The sequence below is a fragment of the Micropterus salmoides genome, unplaced genomic scaffold, assembly GCF_014851395.1.
Source record: "Micropterus salmoides isolate LMB-PRFRI ecotype aquatic unplaced genomic scaffold, ASM1485139v1 Ms_hic_scaffold_14, whole genome shotgun sequence".
Lineage (NCBI taxonomy): Eukaryota > Metazoa > Chordata > Actinopteri > Centrarchiformes > Centrarchidae > Micropterus > Micropterus salmoides.
The window spans coordinates 8,547,205-8,563,021 of NW_024040485.1; the positions used below are offsets into that span (position 1 = coordinate 8,547,205).

General features: G+C 41.4%; 1 protein-coding gene across 3 annotated transcripts in view; it reads left to right on the forward strand.

The window, feature by feature from the left end:
- Positions 1 to 15,237, forward strand: part of zfyve9a (zinc finger, FYVE domain containing 9a) — a 33,127-nt gene extending 17,890 nt beyond the window's left edge. For 2 of the 3 annotated variants that reach the window (XM_038719194.1, XM_038719195.1), the window contains exons 8-19: positions 979 to 1,096; positions 1,449 to 1,571; positions 1,935 to 2,090; positions 3,153 to 3,377; positions 5,247 to 5,329; positions 5,591 to 5,695; positions 7,507 to 7,657; positions 7,904 to 7,984; positions 8,806 to 8,968; positions 10,085 to 10,190; positions 10,663 to 10,839; positions 11,378 to 15,237. In XM_038719194.1, coding sequence (XP_038575122.1) covers positions 979 to 1,096; positions 1,449 to 1,571; positions 1,935 to 2,090; positions 3,153 to 3,377; positions 5,247 to 5,329; positions 5,591 to 5,695; positions 7,507 to 7,657; positions 7,904 to 7,984; positions 8,806 to 8,968; positions 10,085 to 10,190; positions 10,663 to 10,839; positions 11,378 to 11,539 — 1,650 coding nt within the window. In that variant the 3' untranslated portion in view covers positions 11,540 to 15,237. The remainder of the gene's footprint in view (positions 1 to 978; positions 1,097 to 1,448; positions 1,572 to 1,934; positions 2,091 to 3,152; positions 3,378 to 5,246; positions 5,330 to 5,590; positions 5,696 to 7,506; positions 7,658 to 7,903; positions 7,985 to 8,805; positions 8,969 to 10,084; positions 10,191 to 10,662; positions 10,840 to 11,377) is intronic. The other variant, XM_038719196.1, reaches the window with a different exon arrangement.
- Positions 15,238 to 15,817: the final 580 nt, after the last annotated feature.

Below are 15,817 nucleotides of genomic sequence, written 5' to 3' on the forward strand. Positions count from 1 at the left end.
AAAAGTCAGGAAATCTTGGCCTCTGCAGTCTTAATCTTAACTGTTTTGTTTCAAATTGTTAGCAAACAGTTGCCTGTTCACACATTGAGCTATCCGAATCAAAATTAGTGTTCAGTTAGTTGTGTTTCTGGCCACCTATTGAACGTGAGTCCATTTATCTCTGTTTGGTCTCCACCAACTCCTGAGAAAAATATCTGGCCCCCGTAGCTGCTAAATGCTCCATTATTTTTACAAGCTGGGCACTAACTCAATAGCTGCCTGCTGCTGCTGGAAACAGGGTTGATGAATGTGGTCAAATGTTAAACAAAACAAAAAAAGTCACACAGTAACACAAACAAAGTAATCGACCGAGGCAGCGGGAGACCAGCAAAAATGATGGACTTTGGTGGGTGGTTAAACAAAAAGGATTTTACCATTTTTAAAAAAGAGCTGTCTCTGTAGTGATCCTTTCCATAATGTTGTCAGACACTTACTATTACAATCTGAGCCTGTCAGTGGCAAAAACGAGCGCTTTAGTGGACTTACTTTGATGGGGCGCATTTGCCCGCCACGGTTTTGTTACAGCCCTGTTTCACTGCTGCTGACTGCAGCGTACTTGCTCAGTACTGGACCAATTTCAAAAAAGTTTGTTCCAATTAGTCACACAGACACAAAACCATAGGGAAATAAGGTCCAGGTTGTAAAATACCCAAGTTACCCTTTAAGTACACCAATTCTGGGCGTGAAGTATTTTTACCATCATTTATCAAACAAACTGATTTCTTCCCAGCAGTTTTGGTAATTCCTACGAATAACTCGCGTGTAATTAGTTTCTTAGTCAAAAGAAACCAAGAAGCTAGTCAGGGATAATTCTTATTTTAAAGAAAACTGTTCAGATGCCCCCTATTCCATGTGAGCAATAGCACCCAGATGGATGTGTAATCAAAGCCATTAAACTACATCTAACCCTAGACCCCCACCTCTCCTCTCCATCCCCAGGCAGTCCACACACCCGTTGCCCCAGTGGGCAGCTCCCTCAGCCTGATCCCGGAGGACGGGCTTCCTCCCATCCTCATCTCTACCGGAGTCAAAGGAGGTACGGGAGGCCACATCACAGGTGCTTGCCCTCATCCTCACCATTGTGCTGCCTCCTCATTGCTCCGTCAGCTGCTGTTTGTGCTTGTTAAGTGTGCTTTTTTGTGTGCTTTATATCACGGCTCGTGTTTTGACCTCTCATTGCCAACGGTGGGGGGGGGATTTGTTCATGTGAGTGCATTGATGAGGTTTTCAGATATTGAGAGGGTCTCTAGCTCCTTTTTATCATTCTCACCCCCCCCCTTCTGATTCTCACTCTGACATCTCCACTCCTCTGTCACCCTTGGTTCTGTCCTGTCCTTTCATCTATTTTTTGCCTTGACTCCTCCCTCCTCTTCTCCTTCTTTTGCTCCACCCGAATTCACCCGATGCAGACTATGCAGTGGAGGAGAGGCCGTCGGAGATCGTCCTCATGCAGCAGCTGGAGGAGGGAGGCCCAGACCCCCTGGTCTTCGTGCTCAATGCTAACCTGCTCTCCATGGTCAAGCTTGTCAACTGTGAGTTACCCAGCCAGTCAGTGCCTTTGTGCCGTACAAAGCGCAGCGAGATGCGTAACGAGATGGAATAAAAAAAGCTTGATATCCATCTTTATGTAAATTTGACGGCACTCAATTAACGTATTATAAGTTTTACAGAAACGTTGCTTGGTCCGTAGTAAGATTGCCCTTATGACTTTTTTGTAAAAGTGACTTCAGTGTTTATTCAGACATGAGACAATCCCGTAAAATTGCCATCATATTTACAGTGTACATACATGTTTGAAAGGAGCTTATGAAATGTTAATGGATCTGAGGTAACTGGGTAACTACCTCCTGTATGTCTGTCATGACAGGCTAGATTACTGTTCTTTCAACCCACAGATGTAAACAGGAAGTGTTGGTACGTGACGACGAAGGGCATGCACGCCGTCGGCCAGGCAGAGGTGGTCATTCTGCTCCAGTGTCTACCTGATGAGAAGACCATCCCTAAAGACATCTTCACTCACTTTGTGCAGCTCTACCAGGAGGCCCTCAGTGGTAAGAACACAACCAACAGCTCCACCAGGCGGCACACTGTGAAATTAGTCCACCGCCGCCATGGGCCCCTCTTGGGTGAGATGGCAGCTAGTCATTGTCTGTCTAGAGTTCCACAGGTGAGTGTACCTGTCTCTGTTCGGCGCTGCAGTAATAAGTGATGTACCCCTAAAGTAATGTAGTATAATTGTTAAGGGGAGATTGTTCCAGCTCTACGTTTTGTTCTGTACAGACGAAAGGCGCACCTAGCCGCCCTCTATTTGGAAATCAGATTACCCTCCACCACTGCTGAACTGCGTCTCAGCCTTTTCATGAAAAATGGTCCACGTATTAGCATCCTGCTGTCAGGTCCCCTCCCTCCAGGCGTGACACCTCACTACAGCTTGCCTTGCGTTTTTAACTCCGTATGCTGCAGAGCAAAATCTGCTAATATCAGGTGACTTTGATGCCGCGCTCCCCTCAGGCTGTTTCCTCTTTCATATTCACACTGGAGCAGTTTCAGGCTGGTGGAAAGGAGCCATATTGTGTGTGTCGTTCCTGATTAAATCGCAGTCAGTGAGGTCTTCAAAGAAGTGCTGGCTTTGGCAAGTCCCAGCCTCTGAGCTTTGTCATACCATCAGGGTTATTGCGTTATGTGGAGTCTAAAGCCAGGCATCCCTCCCACAGATAATTAGTAACATGAACCCTTTGTGGGTAATATGAGATTGTAGGGCAAGCAGGCAGTATAAGTTGTTGTTCATTGTTCCTTTGCTCCTAATCCACACATTTATCGCAGGGATACACCAAAAGCCTTTTGTCTTTACATACATATATATTTATTTATTAACAGACCTCCCCTTTCAGAGGATGACAACTTTCTGTTTCCTCCTTTGCTTCTCATTTTTGTTTCCTCTTTTTCTTACATTTCATCCTTCTTTATTTTTCTCCTTCTCATCATTCCCTGCTTTTTTTTAACCTGCTGTGCCTTCTTTTCTCCTATTTCACCAACCCCTCCTCTTCCTCACATCTCCTGTATCACTAACCTCTCTCTTCTCCTCCCATCCCCTCCTTCCTCGTCTCCTAAAGGAAACGTGCTGAGCCACCTGAGTCACTCATTCTTCACCCAGAGCTTCCTGGGCAGTAAGGAGCATGGTGGCTTCCTCTACATCAGTCCCTCCTTCCAGTCACTGCAGGACCTGCTGCTGCCCAACCCGCCCTACCTCTTCGGCATCCTGATACAGAAGTGGGAAACGCCCTGGGCTAAGGTCTTCCCCATCCGCCTCATGCTGCGTCTGGGCGCAGAGTACCGATGTGAGTCAGGACTACTGGGGTTCACTCAATACAGTAATGGTGATGTAGGGAATAGGTATAATTTGAGTTCACATTTAGTTTCATTATCCATACAGAAAATGTATGTCTTTCTTTTTTCTAAACACTATTTTAGATGTATTTAGAACAGGCCTGTTTGTAATTCATTATCTGCACGTTGCTCAGCAGGGTTTCAGTTAGTTTTGTTTTTTTTGTTTGTTTGTTTGTTTTCAGGTACCTTACTTTGAGGAATATAAACATTTGCTACAAGAAATTTTTTCATTTAATAAAAGAAGACAGTCTTCCCAAATGTTAAGTAAAGTTGAAATAAGAAACTGATCAACATCTAAGCATTGTATATCAGCTTTCTGTACTTCATTCAGACAGTTGTTGATACTCGAAGTTGGAGACATTATGGTCTGTACCAAGACAATACAGTAACATTAGTCCTCAATATCTCCCCGCCTGCAGTCCCAAAAAAGATGCGATGTTGTATTTCTGATGTGGGAAACGAATAAATATTGATATACAGTCACAAACCTATAAAAAGGCTGCGAAAGTGATGTTGCAGTTTGTAGTCTGGCAGTGTAATATTGCACTAAACACAATGATAAAACATGCCAGACTAATAAGTGGTGGATCAGTGTCTCTATTGGCTTGCACAAACACAACACTTTGACCTGCTAGTTTGTCTGAGCCGGCTGGAGACCAAAACAGGAAATGCTTGAATTATGGGCTTCAACAGAAAGTGAATGGGAGACAAAGCAAATATTTGGTATAGGACTGGTATAATGTGACCAGCAAGATGGAGCCTCAGATTTGAGTCTAATTAGAAAATAGTCTCTGATTTGTTTGTATTTCAATTAAGACAGATTACATGCTCCTATAAAGCATTAGAACCAAACATATAGAAGTTAAAAATGAAGAGCGTGAGTGTCCTCTAATGGTTTGATGGTTTCTTATGGTAAAGTATTAAGATCCACATAGAGCTTAGCCTGTCAGGTGTCAGAAGTCTGTAGACATCATATCAACCTGCTCTCATACGTTTCTCACAGTTTCCCGCGTGAACCAGGACGCCTAGTGTGGGGTTTTATCAGAGAGAGTCTCCTCTCCACCAAATCCCCTTCTCGCACAGCCAGATCTGCCAGCACCGAGCGCCGCCTGCCTCTGCTAAGCCTCTTGCCCGCTTCCAGCGAGCGCGGATAGAATACATTAACAAAGCCACATACAGTTGAGGTTCTTAAACACAAAATGTTAGCATTACTGTGAAATTAATCCACCACACGGTGTACTTCTCTACACTTTTGCCTCTTACTTTAAGCAGTGGCCAGCAGCAGGTCGGGCGGGCAGCTTGTCAGCATAGGGATCCCTACTGAACTGAACTCCAGATTGAGGCCGAGATTGTTTTTTTATTGCTAATGAGAGTTTGTGGTGAGATCTTATTTCCAGCTGTTTGCTGAGATAAGGATAAAAATAGTCATCTAAGGAGCTTTCGTGGCTGGAGGGGGAAAAAAAGCCTTATTTTTCACTTGTGGATTAGGAGCGTTCCTCCTAACTGCAGGCACAGTTTGCTGTTTTGGATTTGTGTGGGGTCTTTTATTTAGTTAATTTGCATTCATGAGTGAAGAGGATAGAAAACCAGGAAATACAAGTTGTGCAGTTAATAAAAACATGAAAAGGCATGGAAACACCTTCCCTATGAAATGAAAGACCCAGAGCCAAGGCTGAAATGCATTACTACAACAAACAGGGAGGAATATTGTAACAGCAATGAAGATTGTAAAATAAAATGAAGTCAAGATATCCATTTCTGTGAAAAAATGTAAAAATTTGAAAAAATGTAAAAATTATTTCCAAACTTTTGTTTTGCAGTTTATCCGTGTCCACTGTTCAGTGTTCGCTTCAGAAAACCCCTCTTCGGTGAGACTGGTCACACTATCATGAATCTGCTCGCAGTAAGTGCTTTGTTTTTCTCGTCCTGTATTTTTCAAGGTTGAAGAGCTCTGCTATATGTTAACATTTGCCTCATACATTTTCCAAAATGTAGTGCTTTCTGTGTGTAGCAGGATGATTTTGTCAAACAAGTATGTCATTTTTGTTACAAAGTGCCCTGAGTGCTTTTGATTTCTTTTTATTTTGAAACTATTAGTTATTCGATGAGACTGTGTTCAGTTAAACTGTTTTCCTATCCTCTTCTTTTTGCGTGTCTGTCGTAGGACTTCCGTAACTACCAGTACACGCTTCCGGTGGTGAAAGGTCTGGTCGTAGACATGGAGGTGAAGAAGACGAGCATTAAGATCCCCAGTAATCGATACAATGAGGTAAGTGTCCTGCACCACATAGCAGCTAAACATAAGGTTTCTCTCACACCTGTAGTTCGATTCATTTTGAGTAAAGAAAAAAGTGATGCACCGTTTTCTTCTTAGTTCTGGTTCGTGTCTTGTTCACACTGACTTTTTACAAACAAACCAATGCTGCAAACATTAGGTTATACAGACTGACAGGTAACTCTTTCATCGGACAGTTTTGGCAGCTGTCCAGTGCTACATAGACCCACGTGGTAATTTAATCAAATTTCATGCAGCATTTTAATGCCTCCTGTGTATATTTATGTTCTCTGGTGTCAAATCAAGAACTAATCATGAGCATTATTTGTTGGTTTTCTGCTTTGTGACAATATTATTTTAGTTATGGTAGGTATTTCATTATTTTATCAACTTTCTCAATAGATTTTCTAGAAAATGTACACTGTGGTAGAGGATTGGATCTTTATTGCCCTCTGTTAGCTGCAGCCAATGAGCCATTTCCCAGAGCCCAGCAAACGCTATCAATTATTTTTATGTCCAATCAACAGTCTAAAACCTAAAAATTCAATTTAACATAATATATAAAACAGAGAAACCCTCATGGATCCTATACGCTGGAACCATCCTGGGTATTATCATTTGAGACCTCATCTTATGAATAATGACCAACAGGTAGGAAAGAGGCACCTTCTACCGTAATAATACACAGGGATAGTTACTATGGTTGCTACGTTTCACTCCCCTTTTAATAAGAAACTACTAAAATACATGGAATAGGACAGATGTAGTTTGTTGCATTTTGTGGAGACATATATACGTATGCTGGTTATACCGATCACTTGCGTGATAGTTTAGTTTTTATAATTCTTTTGCTTTAGAATTTACACTAAAATCACACAAACAAACTGCACCATAGTCTGACTGGAAGCAGAGCAAGAACAGTCTTTCACGTGGTCTCCGTCCGGTTGTTTAGTCCAGACCGGAGTTTGATTAACAGCTTCCACCCCAGCGTAAACGAACCGAACCACACAGCTTGTTAGGCGTCACAGAACCCTAAAACTACAAAACCTTCTGATTCAAACGTGTAAATATAAAAACAGATTTTAGACATCAGAGTGTCTTATATGTTGCACATTTGAGCTTTTTTTCCCCCTCCAAAATCTCTTCTATCCAAATTAAAATCTCCACCAGACAAATGACAGGAGGAAGCTCCTCTTAGGCTGCATGAACATCAACACACACATGTTCATTCTGTGTAGGTGACGTGTGACAAACTCTCCAGGGTCCCTGCAGCTGAGCATTAGGCGTGGGCTGCCGACTTGTTATAACGCCGAGGGTGTGAATGAATGTCCAACCAGAAGAAGTGATACGCACGAAGCACCATTTGGCCGAGAAAGAAAGCCACAGCGGAGAGAGAGCGGTGCTGGTTGTAGCGTTTGGCTGCTGATGCACTAACAGATGGGAACCCGGTAATGTGAAGTAGGGACTGTTTCTCACCAGCTTGCAGACGTCTATAGCGCAGCAAGTGGTTAAAGCCCTCCAGATTTTCAGTTTTATTTGGGATTTCGAAGAGATGGCTTCAAAGAGACACAGAGGCAGGGGATTTAGTGGAATTAATATGTGGGATCTTTCAACTATTGATATCCACCCATGCCAGTGTCTTTCTTCGCAATCTGTCATCTCGGTGCCATCCCATTTAACTCGAGCACTTTACCCACAAGCCCACTGCAATTAGGCTTAACTAGGAGGTCTCAGTTAAGTCCATTTTCCTCAGCACCTACCCCAATGGCAGCTTAATTAGACACCGATATTATTTGTCCTTGCAGCTTATGAAGGCCATGAACAAGTCCAACGAACACGTGCTGGCCATGGGGGCGTGTTTCAACGACCGGGCCGACTCGCACTTGGTGTGTGTCCAAAACGACGACGGGAACTACCAGACGCAGGCCATCAGCATCCATCACCAGCCTCGCAAAGGTTGTTCACACAGAAACAGATTCATCACATTGAAGAATTCCTTTATCTCTCCCCCAGCTGTCTGTTGTTGTTTTTTATGTCCAGCTTGTTGTCTAGAGAGCTCTGTTTGCCTGGAAATCCTCCTCCTGACTGACTGTTATTATTTCTCTTGTCCTGTCTGTTTGCCTGAAAATGAATTGGCCTCATTCAGTTGTTGATTCGAGAAGTTATTATTTTTTCTTTTGTCTCTTTTTGTATTTTCTACAGTTACTGGAGCCTGCTTCTTTGTGTTCAGTGGTGCTTTGAAAGCCTCGTCGGGCTTCTTAGCCAAGACCAGCATTGTGGAAGGTGAGAAGTGTGACAATAAACGACTTGTTGGCTGTAAAAATACGAAAATATCAGTTCAGTATATTTTTACGAGGCTACTTCACAAATGCCCTAATACATATGAAGAATAAAACCCATGTTGATATATGGAGATATAAACTTACCAACTAGCAAAGATTTTGCTATAACGTTGGGAGCATGGTAGCCATTTCTCACATCTCTGGGTGTATTATGCTTCAGTCATCAGTTAATACACTGGAACACCCCAGAATAGGACATCTACATCCAGTTATCTTATCTACAAACAATTCTCAATAGATTTTTGTGTAGAAAACTGACTAGATCATAATTTGTCAATGCATATTTCTCACTGCTGCACGATAATTTAATTACCAATTATTCAGCTCATTATTTTCCAATTTGTGAAATGGTTATAAATGCCTCACAATTTCCTAAAGCTCAAGTTAACGACTGAAAAACCAATGACCAAAAACTCAAAAGAGAGAAAAGCAGCTAAATCCTTACATTTGAGAAGCTGAAAGCAGTGAATGTTTGGCATATCTGCTTGATGAATGACTGAAAGGGGGTACTCCAGTGATTTAGTATTACACTTACATAAAGTTGGGAGTCTCACAAGAGAAAACGGTCAAAATACAGAAAGAATGTTTTTCATTTGCCTGGTAAATCTCACGTCTGTCCAGCTTCACATCTTCGGTTTTTAACAAGCTTGTCATAACTGAGTGAGTGATTATCAAAACTGTTGAGTAATGGTCTGTCACTTGACACATAGATTAATTTGTTTGAGCACTAATCATAAGGGATCTTCTCCCCCCGCCCCTTAGATGGTGTGATGATCCAGATCACAGCAGAGACCATGGACTCTCTACGGCAAGCCCTGAGGGACATGAAAGACTTCACCATCACGTGTGGTAAAGCTGACCAGGAGGAGAACCAGGAGGTGGTCCACATCCAGTGGACGGAGGATGACCACAACTTCAACAAGGGGTGAGACAGGAAGAGAGGAGGCCTCGCGAACAGACGAGGAGGAGGAGGAGGAGGAGGAGGAGGAGGAGAGAGGGAGCTGGAAGACATGCATTCACGTCATGGACAATTGAACTGATAGCTTCCCAACTGCTGCATTTACTACTTTGCTATAAAAAGTCATTATGCATGCTCGGGGAAGCCCTCTGGAGGAAAATCTTAGCAGGGTGGGATGATGTGGTTTGACATGGCTTTGAAATGCAGAGCAACGCAATCAGTTTTACAGCAGTTTTGATGAAATCTGCAAATTTAAAATTTAATTGAGACCTTTCACTAGACGCTGTATCACTTCATTAGCAGAATTTTCTCTGCGTAGTCTCAGTATTGACCCTTACTCCTCCAGATAAATCAACTCCGTCTGCTGTCACGCTGCCATCAGATCATGATAGTTACATATTTAGCTGCCTGTCCTTTTGTTTGTTTGCCTCTTGAGTTTCATTCTCCTCAGTCTTTATTGTCCACCAGAGAGGACATCTTTAGCTCGCCAAAACATAAAAAACATGCAATGTATAGAACAAATATAGTAACAAAACTGACTATGAACGGCTTTGGAGGGAGGTCTAATGGGGGGTTAATATGGTGATTGCAATTAAAGTAGAAGGTTCTTTGTGGGAAGAGGCTCCCTAATCCATTATTTGCCTTTTTATGTTTTGGTTTCTTGGCAATTCAAAGTTATTTTTGTTTTTTTGTTAAATGACCACTGGACCAAAGACAGTAATAAAATAAAATAAAAAAATACATTAGCCTTTTGGATATTTTTACATTTAAATGTTGATCAGCATGTGTCCTGTTTTTAAAATATATAAATAAATAAAAAAAGTGCAGCCCACAGTCTTTGGCCAACGATCTCCATCCGAGCAGCTGGCAGGTCAGTGCCTTGCTTGAGGACACTCTGACAGTAGCCGCTGAGGGAAGTCTGTATTTGCATCCCCCACCCAGATATATAACTTGCCTGGAGTCCTAATCAGTCGTTCCACCCCACCTCCTTATTTCACTTCTGCTTTACATTTACTTGTATGTTCTGTCTCTAAATCTGTAAACTGTTGAATTAAGCGCTGTTGTTTTGTTTGATTTATTCAGTGTCATCAGTCCGATCGATGGGAAGACTATGGAGTCTGTTACCAGCGTCAAGATCTTCCACGGCTCAGAGTTCAAAGCCAATGGAAAAGTCATCCGCTGGACCGAGGTACAATACATCTGACACTCGCACTACTCATTTTACGGAGTATCAATACCAACGTTCTGATTATTCAGAAGCCGCTTGAGGCTGCAGGTTTGAACGTCTTGTCTTTTTTTTATTAAATTAAATTCTGATGTGACACACACAAGAGCAACGAATAGTGTAACTGTGTGTATGTTCAGGTTTGAATTCAGCCTCAAGGTTTGTTCAAGTTAGTGACAATACATTTTCTGCTCAGCCCTATTTCACCTCCCATGAAGACTTTCTTTTGTCTTTTATTATCAAATATTTTAAAAAAAAAAGAATGTAAATCTAGTGATTTTCTTCAGAGTATGTCGTGTGCTACGCACCTGTGTACGCCATGCTAAAGTACCTGGGATCTAAGTCACGTTTAGTTCTTGTAGAGCGGCCTGTTTATGTGCACAGTAAAAAACAAACAAAAAAATGTATCTATTGTGTGTTTCTGTGATACCCTCAGGTGTTTTTCCTTCAGAGTGAAGATCAACCCAACGGTCTGAGCGACCCGGCCGACCACAGCCGGCTGACGGAGAACGTGGCGAGAGCTTTCTGCATGGCGCTCTGTCCGCACCTGAAACTGCTGAAGGAGGACGGCATGGCCAAACTGGGACTGAGGGTCACTCTGGACTCCGACCAGGTAGGTTCAGATGTTACAACACATTTTTGAGAGGAATTGTAGACTAGCAAACATGTCAGGAGGGGGTTTCTGTGTGACTGAAGCCGTTTTTGTTCTGAAACAATTTGCTTATTGATTTGGCTGCATCTAGTCCAGTTATGATAATCAAGCAAGCACACACGCTTCTATATAGCACTTTTAAAATATATTATATATTTAAAAAGACCATTATGTGGACAAACAACAAAATATAAAAAAAAATACAGGTGTCTGTTGATTTTATCAGTAAAAAGAAAAAACAAATGTGTTGGTATCAGCTGTTTTGAAAACAGACTTGTCTCAGTTTCGTATCAATAAAAATGCAACACTGTGGGTTTTGCAGCTGTTTTGACTGACAGTTGAATTTTTATTTTGATATCTTTTAGTTAATAATACATTTATTATGTCTGTAGCTATAAAAATCTAATTAATAAACTATTATGTAGAAATACTGCTGAATCTCAATGGTTCCCTCTGCGCTGAGCGAGGACCCGTCTAACACCTTTCTTTATGGTTGCAGGTGGGTTACCTAGCAGGAAGTAACGGCCAGCCTCTGCTGCCTCAGTACCTGAGCGACCTGGACAGCGCTCTGATCCCTGTCATCCACAGCGGGGCGTGTCAGCTGAGCGAGGGCCCCGTTGTCATGGAGCTTGTCTTCTACATCCTGGAGATCATCTCCTAGGACTCTTTGGAGTTTCACCTCCGAAACATCTATTTTTATTTTTTAATTGGATTATTTATTTATTTTTCCCTTCTGACGTCCTCTCACAGCCTGGTTCTCCATCATCTCCCTTCAACCGTTTGCACTTCAAAAGAGCCTGAAAACTGTGCTGTGCCCAGGCGGGGTAGCATTCCTCAAGTCAAACCTATGCATCCAACCACCGTCTGTTCTGCTCCAGAGGCCGCCTGGGGCCTGAGGACGCTCTGAGCAGGATCATCTTTCACATGTCCCTTGCTTTGAACCCCAGCAGACAGGTGCTCTGATCTCTGGTGTTCATATGAGGTGCTGCGAGCAGGAAATGAACACCGGAGATCGTACGGTCTGTCTGTCCCAGTGTGGTGTTACAGTGCCTATAAAAAGTACGAACGGCATCTTATTGTTTTACAACATGAATCAAAGTAGATTTGATGTAGCTTTTTTGACACAGAAGAACTACAAATACCCTCAGCAGCATGTCTTGGTGAACTACAAAGTAAGCTGAAGTCAGTTAATGTCACCTGACAAACAAATCATAGCTGGAACAGTGTTGTGTGGCTCGCTCCGATCCACTTTGTTTCCCATTTACAGAGCCAGGGCTGTGTACACACACCACATTGATTTTCAGCGCACACACAGAAGGGACAGTTTGCGGACCCTGAGCTGAATTTGACAAGAAGACATGTATTGCATTAGAATTTCCTTATCCCACCTTTAAAACATCTAAAGCATCACCGGTTTTTAGAGATTGCGGTAACAGCGGCGAGGACATCATCAGTGGTTTCATGTGGCCAAAGAAACTACTGAAGAGTTAGCAGACGAGTTCTGCCACATCAAGAAGCCACTGCATCTCAGCTCCGCAACATTAAATGATCCCTATAACAGTTTAATTGTATTTTCTGACTCGGGAGTGAAGGGAGCTGAGCAGTTTCATGTTGTTGCTCGGTCTGCTGCGTTTTTGAGTTTGAAAATTGCAAATTAGCAGTGATAGAAGTACTCTAGAAATCTAAAATAAAGTATCAGCATCAAAAGTAAGTACTCATTATGCAGAATGGCTCAAATCAGAAAAATGATCTCATTATCTTATTTAATTATAAATATTGATAAATTCATTTGTACATTACTTCAGTGCTGCAGCTGGTAAAGGTGGAGCTTATTAGTTACATATACTGCTGGGTAGCTTTCCATTTCACCAAGGGATCAATCTGAATGAGTTATCAAGTAAAAAGTACATTTGCCTCTGAATTGTTGTGACAGATAAATAGCATAAAATGGAAATACTCAAGTAAAGTGAGTGAAACAAGGAAAAGTACTTACTTTCCACCAATACACGTCAGTCCTACCTACATTTAATCAAGTACTAAACGGCTGCAACAGGAGAATTTAGACGTCTGTCTGAAGAAACCGGCCCCAGATCTGACCCAGCTCAATAATTTCCAGTGTGGAAAACTGCGGCTAACTATGCAGCTACTAGATACTTGACTTTAAAGGATAGTTTTGTTTGTCAGTGTCAAAAACCATTAAATCGACTTTAATTCAATGCTGTAAAATATGAATACTTTCCATAGACACTGTACGTAGCTCCTCTGGTTCCTGATCACCCCTCACTCCAACGTCACTGTGGCAGCCAGGGGCCCTGCAGCACTGAACTCTGAGTAATATCTGCAAAGGCCTCTGTGTAGCACGGATGCTCGAAAACAAGGGAGACTCATATCCACCACTGAAAAGTCTGGACTCGTCCTCTGAAGTTATTTTACAAAGTTACAAATCATCAGATTGAGGAGCTGGGAGGCGCGTCTGTATGGTGGATTTAATTTTTTATTTCTTTTTTTTTTGCACCGTGGTGCTCAGTGCCTGCAGCAGCGTTTCATCTAGCAGAAACATTTTGGCTTCACCTCTTAAGCTTTACTCGTCAATCACCGGCTGCTTTACTTCATGGACAGACACACTGACATGTTGTACATATTTTTTGTAGGTGTTAACAACAATTTCTTCATTATAACTCTGCATCTGTAGCCTCCAGAGATCCAGTTAAAGACGGCATTACTGAAGTGACCGTCGTGGACTCATCTGACTCTGTGAAATAAGATTACATGTTAACTCTGAAAGCCCTTTTTGTCCTACAGTAGACAACTGATTAAAAAAAAAAAGGTTCCAATGCTTTATTGATAAAAATCAGTTTTTAATCTCATCGAATCATCATCAACGCTTGTTGTTTGTCCGGCAGTGGTTGCGGGGAGAAACCACTCAAGTTATTTTGGTCTTTTTAATCATACAAAGAGAATAACTGTTGAAGATGTAAAGATATATGAATATGAACTATTAAATTGCAGAAGCATTGCACTGGATTCTAAGCCATTTACAGGAGAGTTAAAGCGAGGGCCGGGGGTCGCCACTGTGTGCTGGAAGATGTTTTTTCAGCAGCAGGAAGAAGAAAAAAGGTCCAGGGATCCTGCAGAAATGAGTGTTTTGAATGACCTGAAGCTGAATGTATTTCATCTCACATTTCCTGCAACCTGTCGTCCTTCCAAATCCCTGAAATCACTAACACCCTGCTCCAGACTTTGCAGACATGAGTAGGAACCCTGTAGGTCGCTGATCTGTTGTCTTCAAAAGGCCTCCAACTGTTTTAGTGTACCTATAAACAGATCTGCTGCAGCCCCCCCCCCCTCTCTCTCTCTGCTCTGGACTGTGCTCTCCTTCAGCAACATGGACCTGGAAAAAATATATAAGAATGTATTCCTCCTTTTTCTGTTAGAATCTGCAGCGTGATTTGTTTGTTTTGTTTCTGGCTAGACTAATCACCAAAAACCATCTTGTCATGTCCACAATGCTCTGTACAGTAATCATTCTGCATTATGGCACCCTCTTTAATCATGCTAATATAAAACCAGGAGGGGCTACACAAAAAGTACTGCTAATACAGTACGAGAGGTTTTGTTGACTCATTTTATTGGAGGAAAAAAAGAATTTCGTCATCACAAGTGAGAATCAGACAATCACATTAAAAATCTGCAGACGAGCCGATGCTTCGTTTAAATTAGACCTGTAGCTGTTCTGTATTTGTTTATTACTCAATTTGAAGTATTTTATGAGCTACTGTAGCAACGTAATAATAGTGAAGCTGATTAAAATGTTCAGTAGACACTGAATAAGAGGTCAAAGGTCACCAGCTCCTGGGTTATTTACTGTGATCATACCAGAGTTGGTGTATCTCAATCACTGTGTCTCCGCTGAGTGACATTCTTCAGATTTTTCCAACTTCCTCCTACATTTTATTTTGCCGTTATCTGACATGTGCAATATGTCCTGAACCCCCACCCCCCCCTTCCCCAAAAAAGGTGCAATTTGTTTGAGGCAAGAAGTTTTTTTGTTGTTGTATTCAGTTGTAAGATCAACCATCCAAACTATAACACTGCATGCAAACAGAAACAAGTGTGAAGAGGGCAAATCGGCTTTCACATTAATAGTTTTTATGGTTTGTGGATGAAACTTAAAATATACTCCACTCATTTAGTTTTCATTGTTTTTTTTGTTTTTTTTTTAAAATCAGTGAAAAATGTTTGAAAAGCCAAAAACCTTGTACATCTTTTTTTGTTTGTTTCATTTACACTACAAATGTCAAGAAGTGGTCTTTATCAAAAAACTGTAGTATATGTAAAATAAAAACTTATAGAAAATTTAAACAAGCACATAGTTTTTGCCTTCTGTTCAGCATCGACAGTCCTTCAGTAGTTTAATTCTTAAATCAGATTAAAGAAAGGAACATATTAAATACTCAGAGCAGAATTAAAACAAAGTATTTTTTATTGGTACATTTTTAAGCAGGGTAAGGCGATTAAAACCCATAATTTAAAAACATAATATAGCCTTAATTCTGTCTTACAGGTTATTTTTGTAGCATTTTGTAAATATAAATGTGACCATCTTTTGTAAACAAGTATAGATGATGGTTAACAGCGTGTTTTCATTATTTAGGCCAATGTTTATAATAAACTTAACATCACTGGATTGGTGATGTTTTCCTACAAAGTGCTGCACAGAAACAAAAAGGAGAAATGTTGCGACCACAGTAACATTTGGCAACTAAATAATGTTGCAGCCAGTGTCGAGGTAAAAGTGTTGGAAAATGGTATTTAAGTAGTTGGCTCAGTGTGTTTTGTTATGGCTTCTTGTGTAGCATTTATTACAATGCTGCAGTTTAAACTTTAAAAAAGGGCCAGTTCACTCAAATTACTCCCAAAAAATTATCACCTTATATTT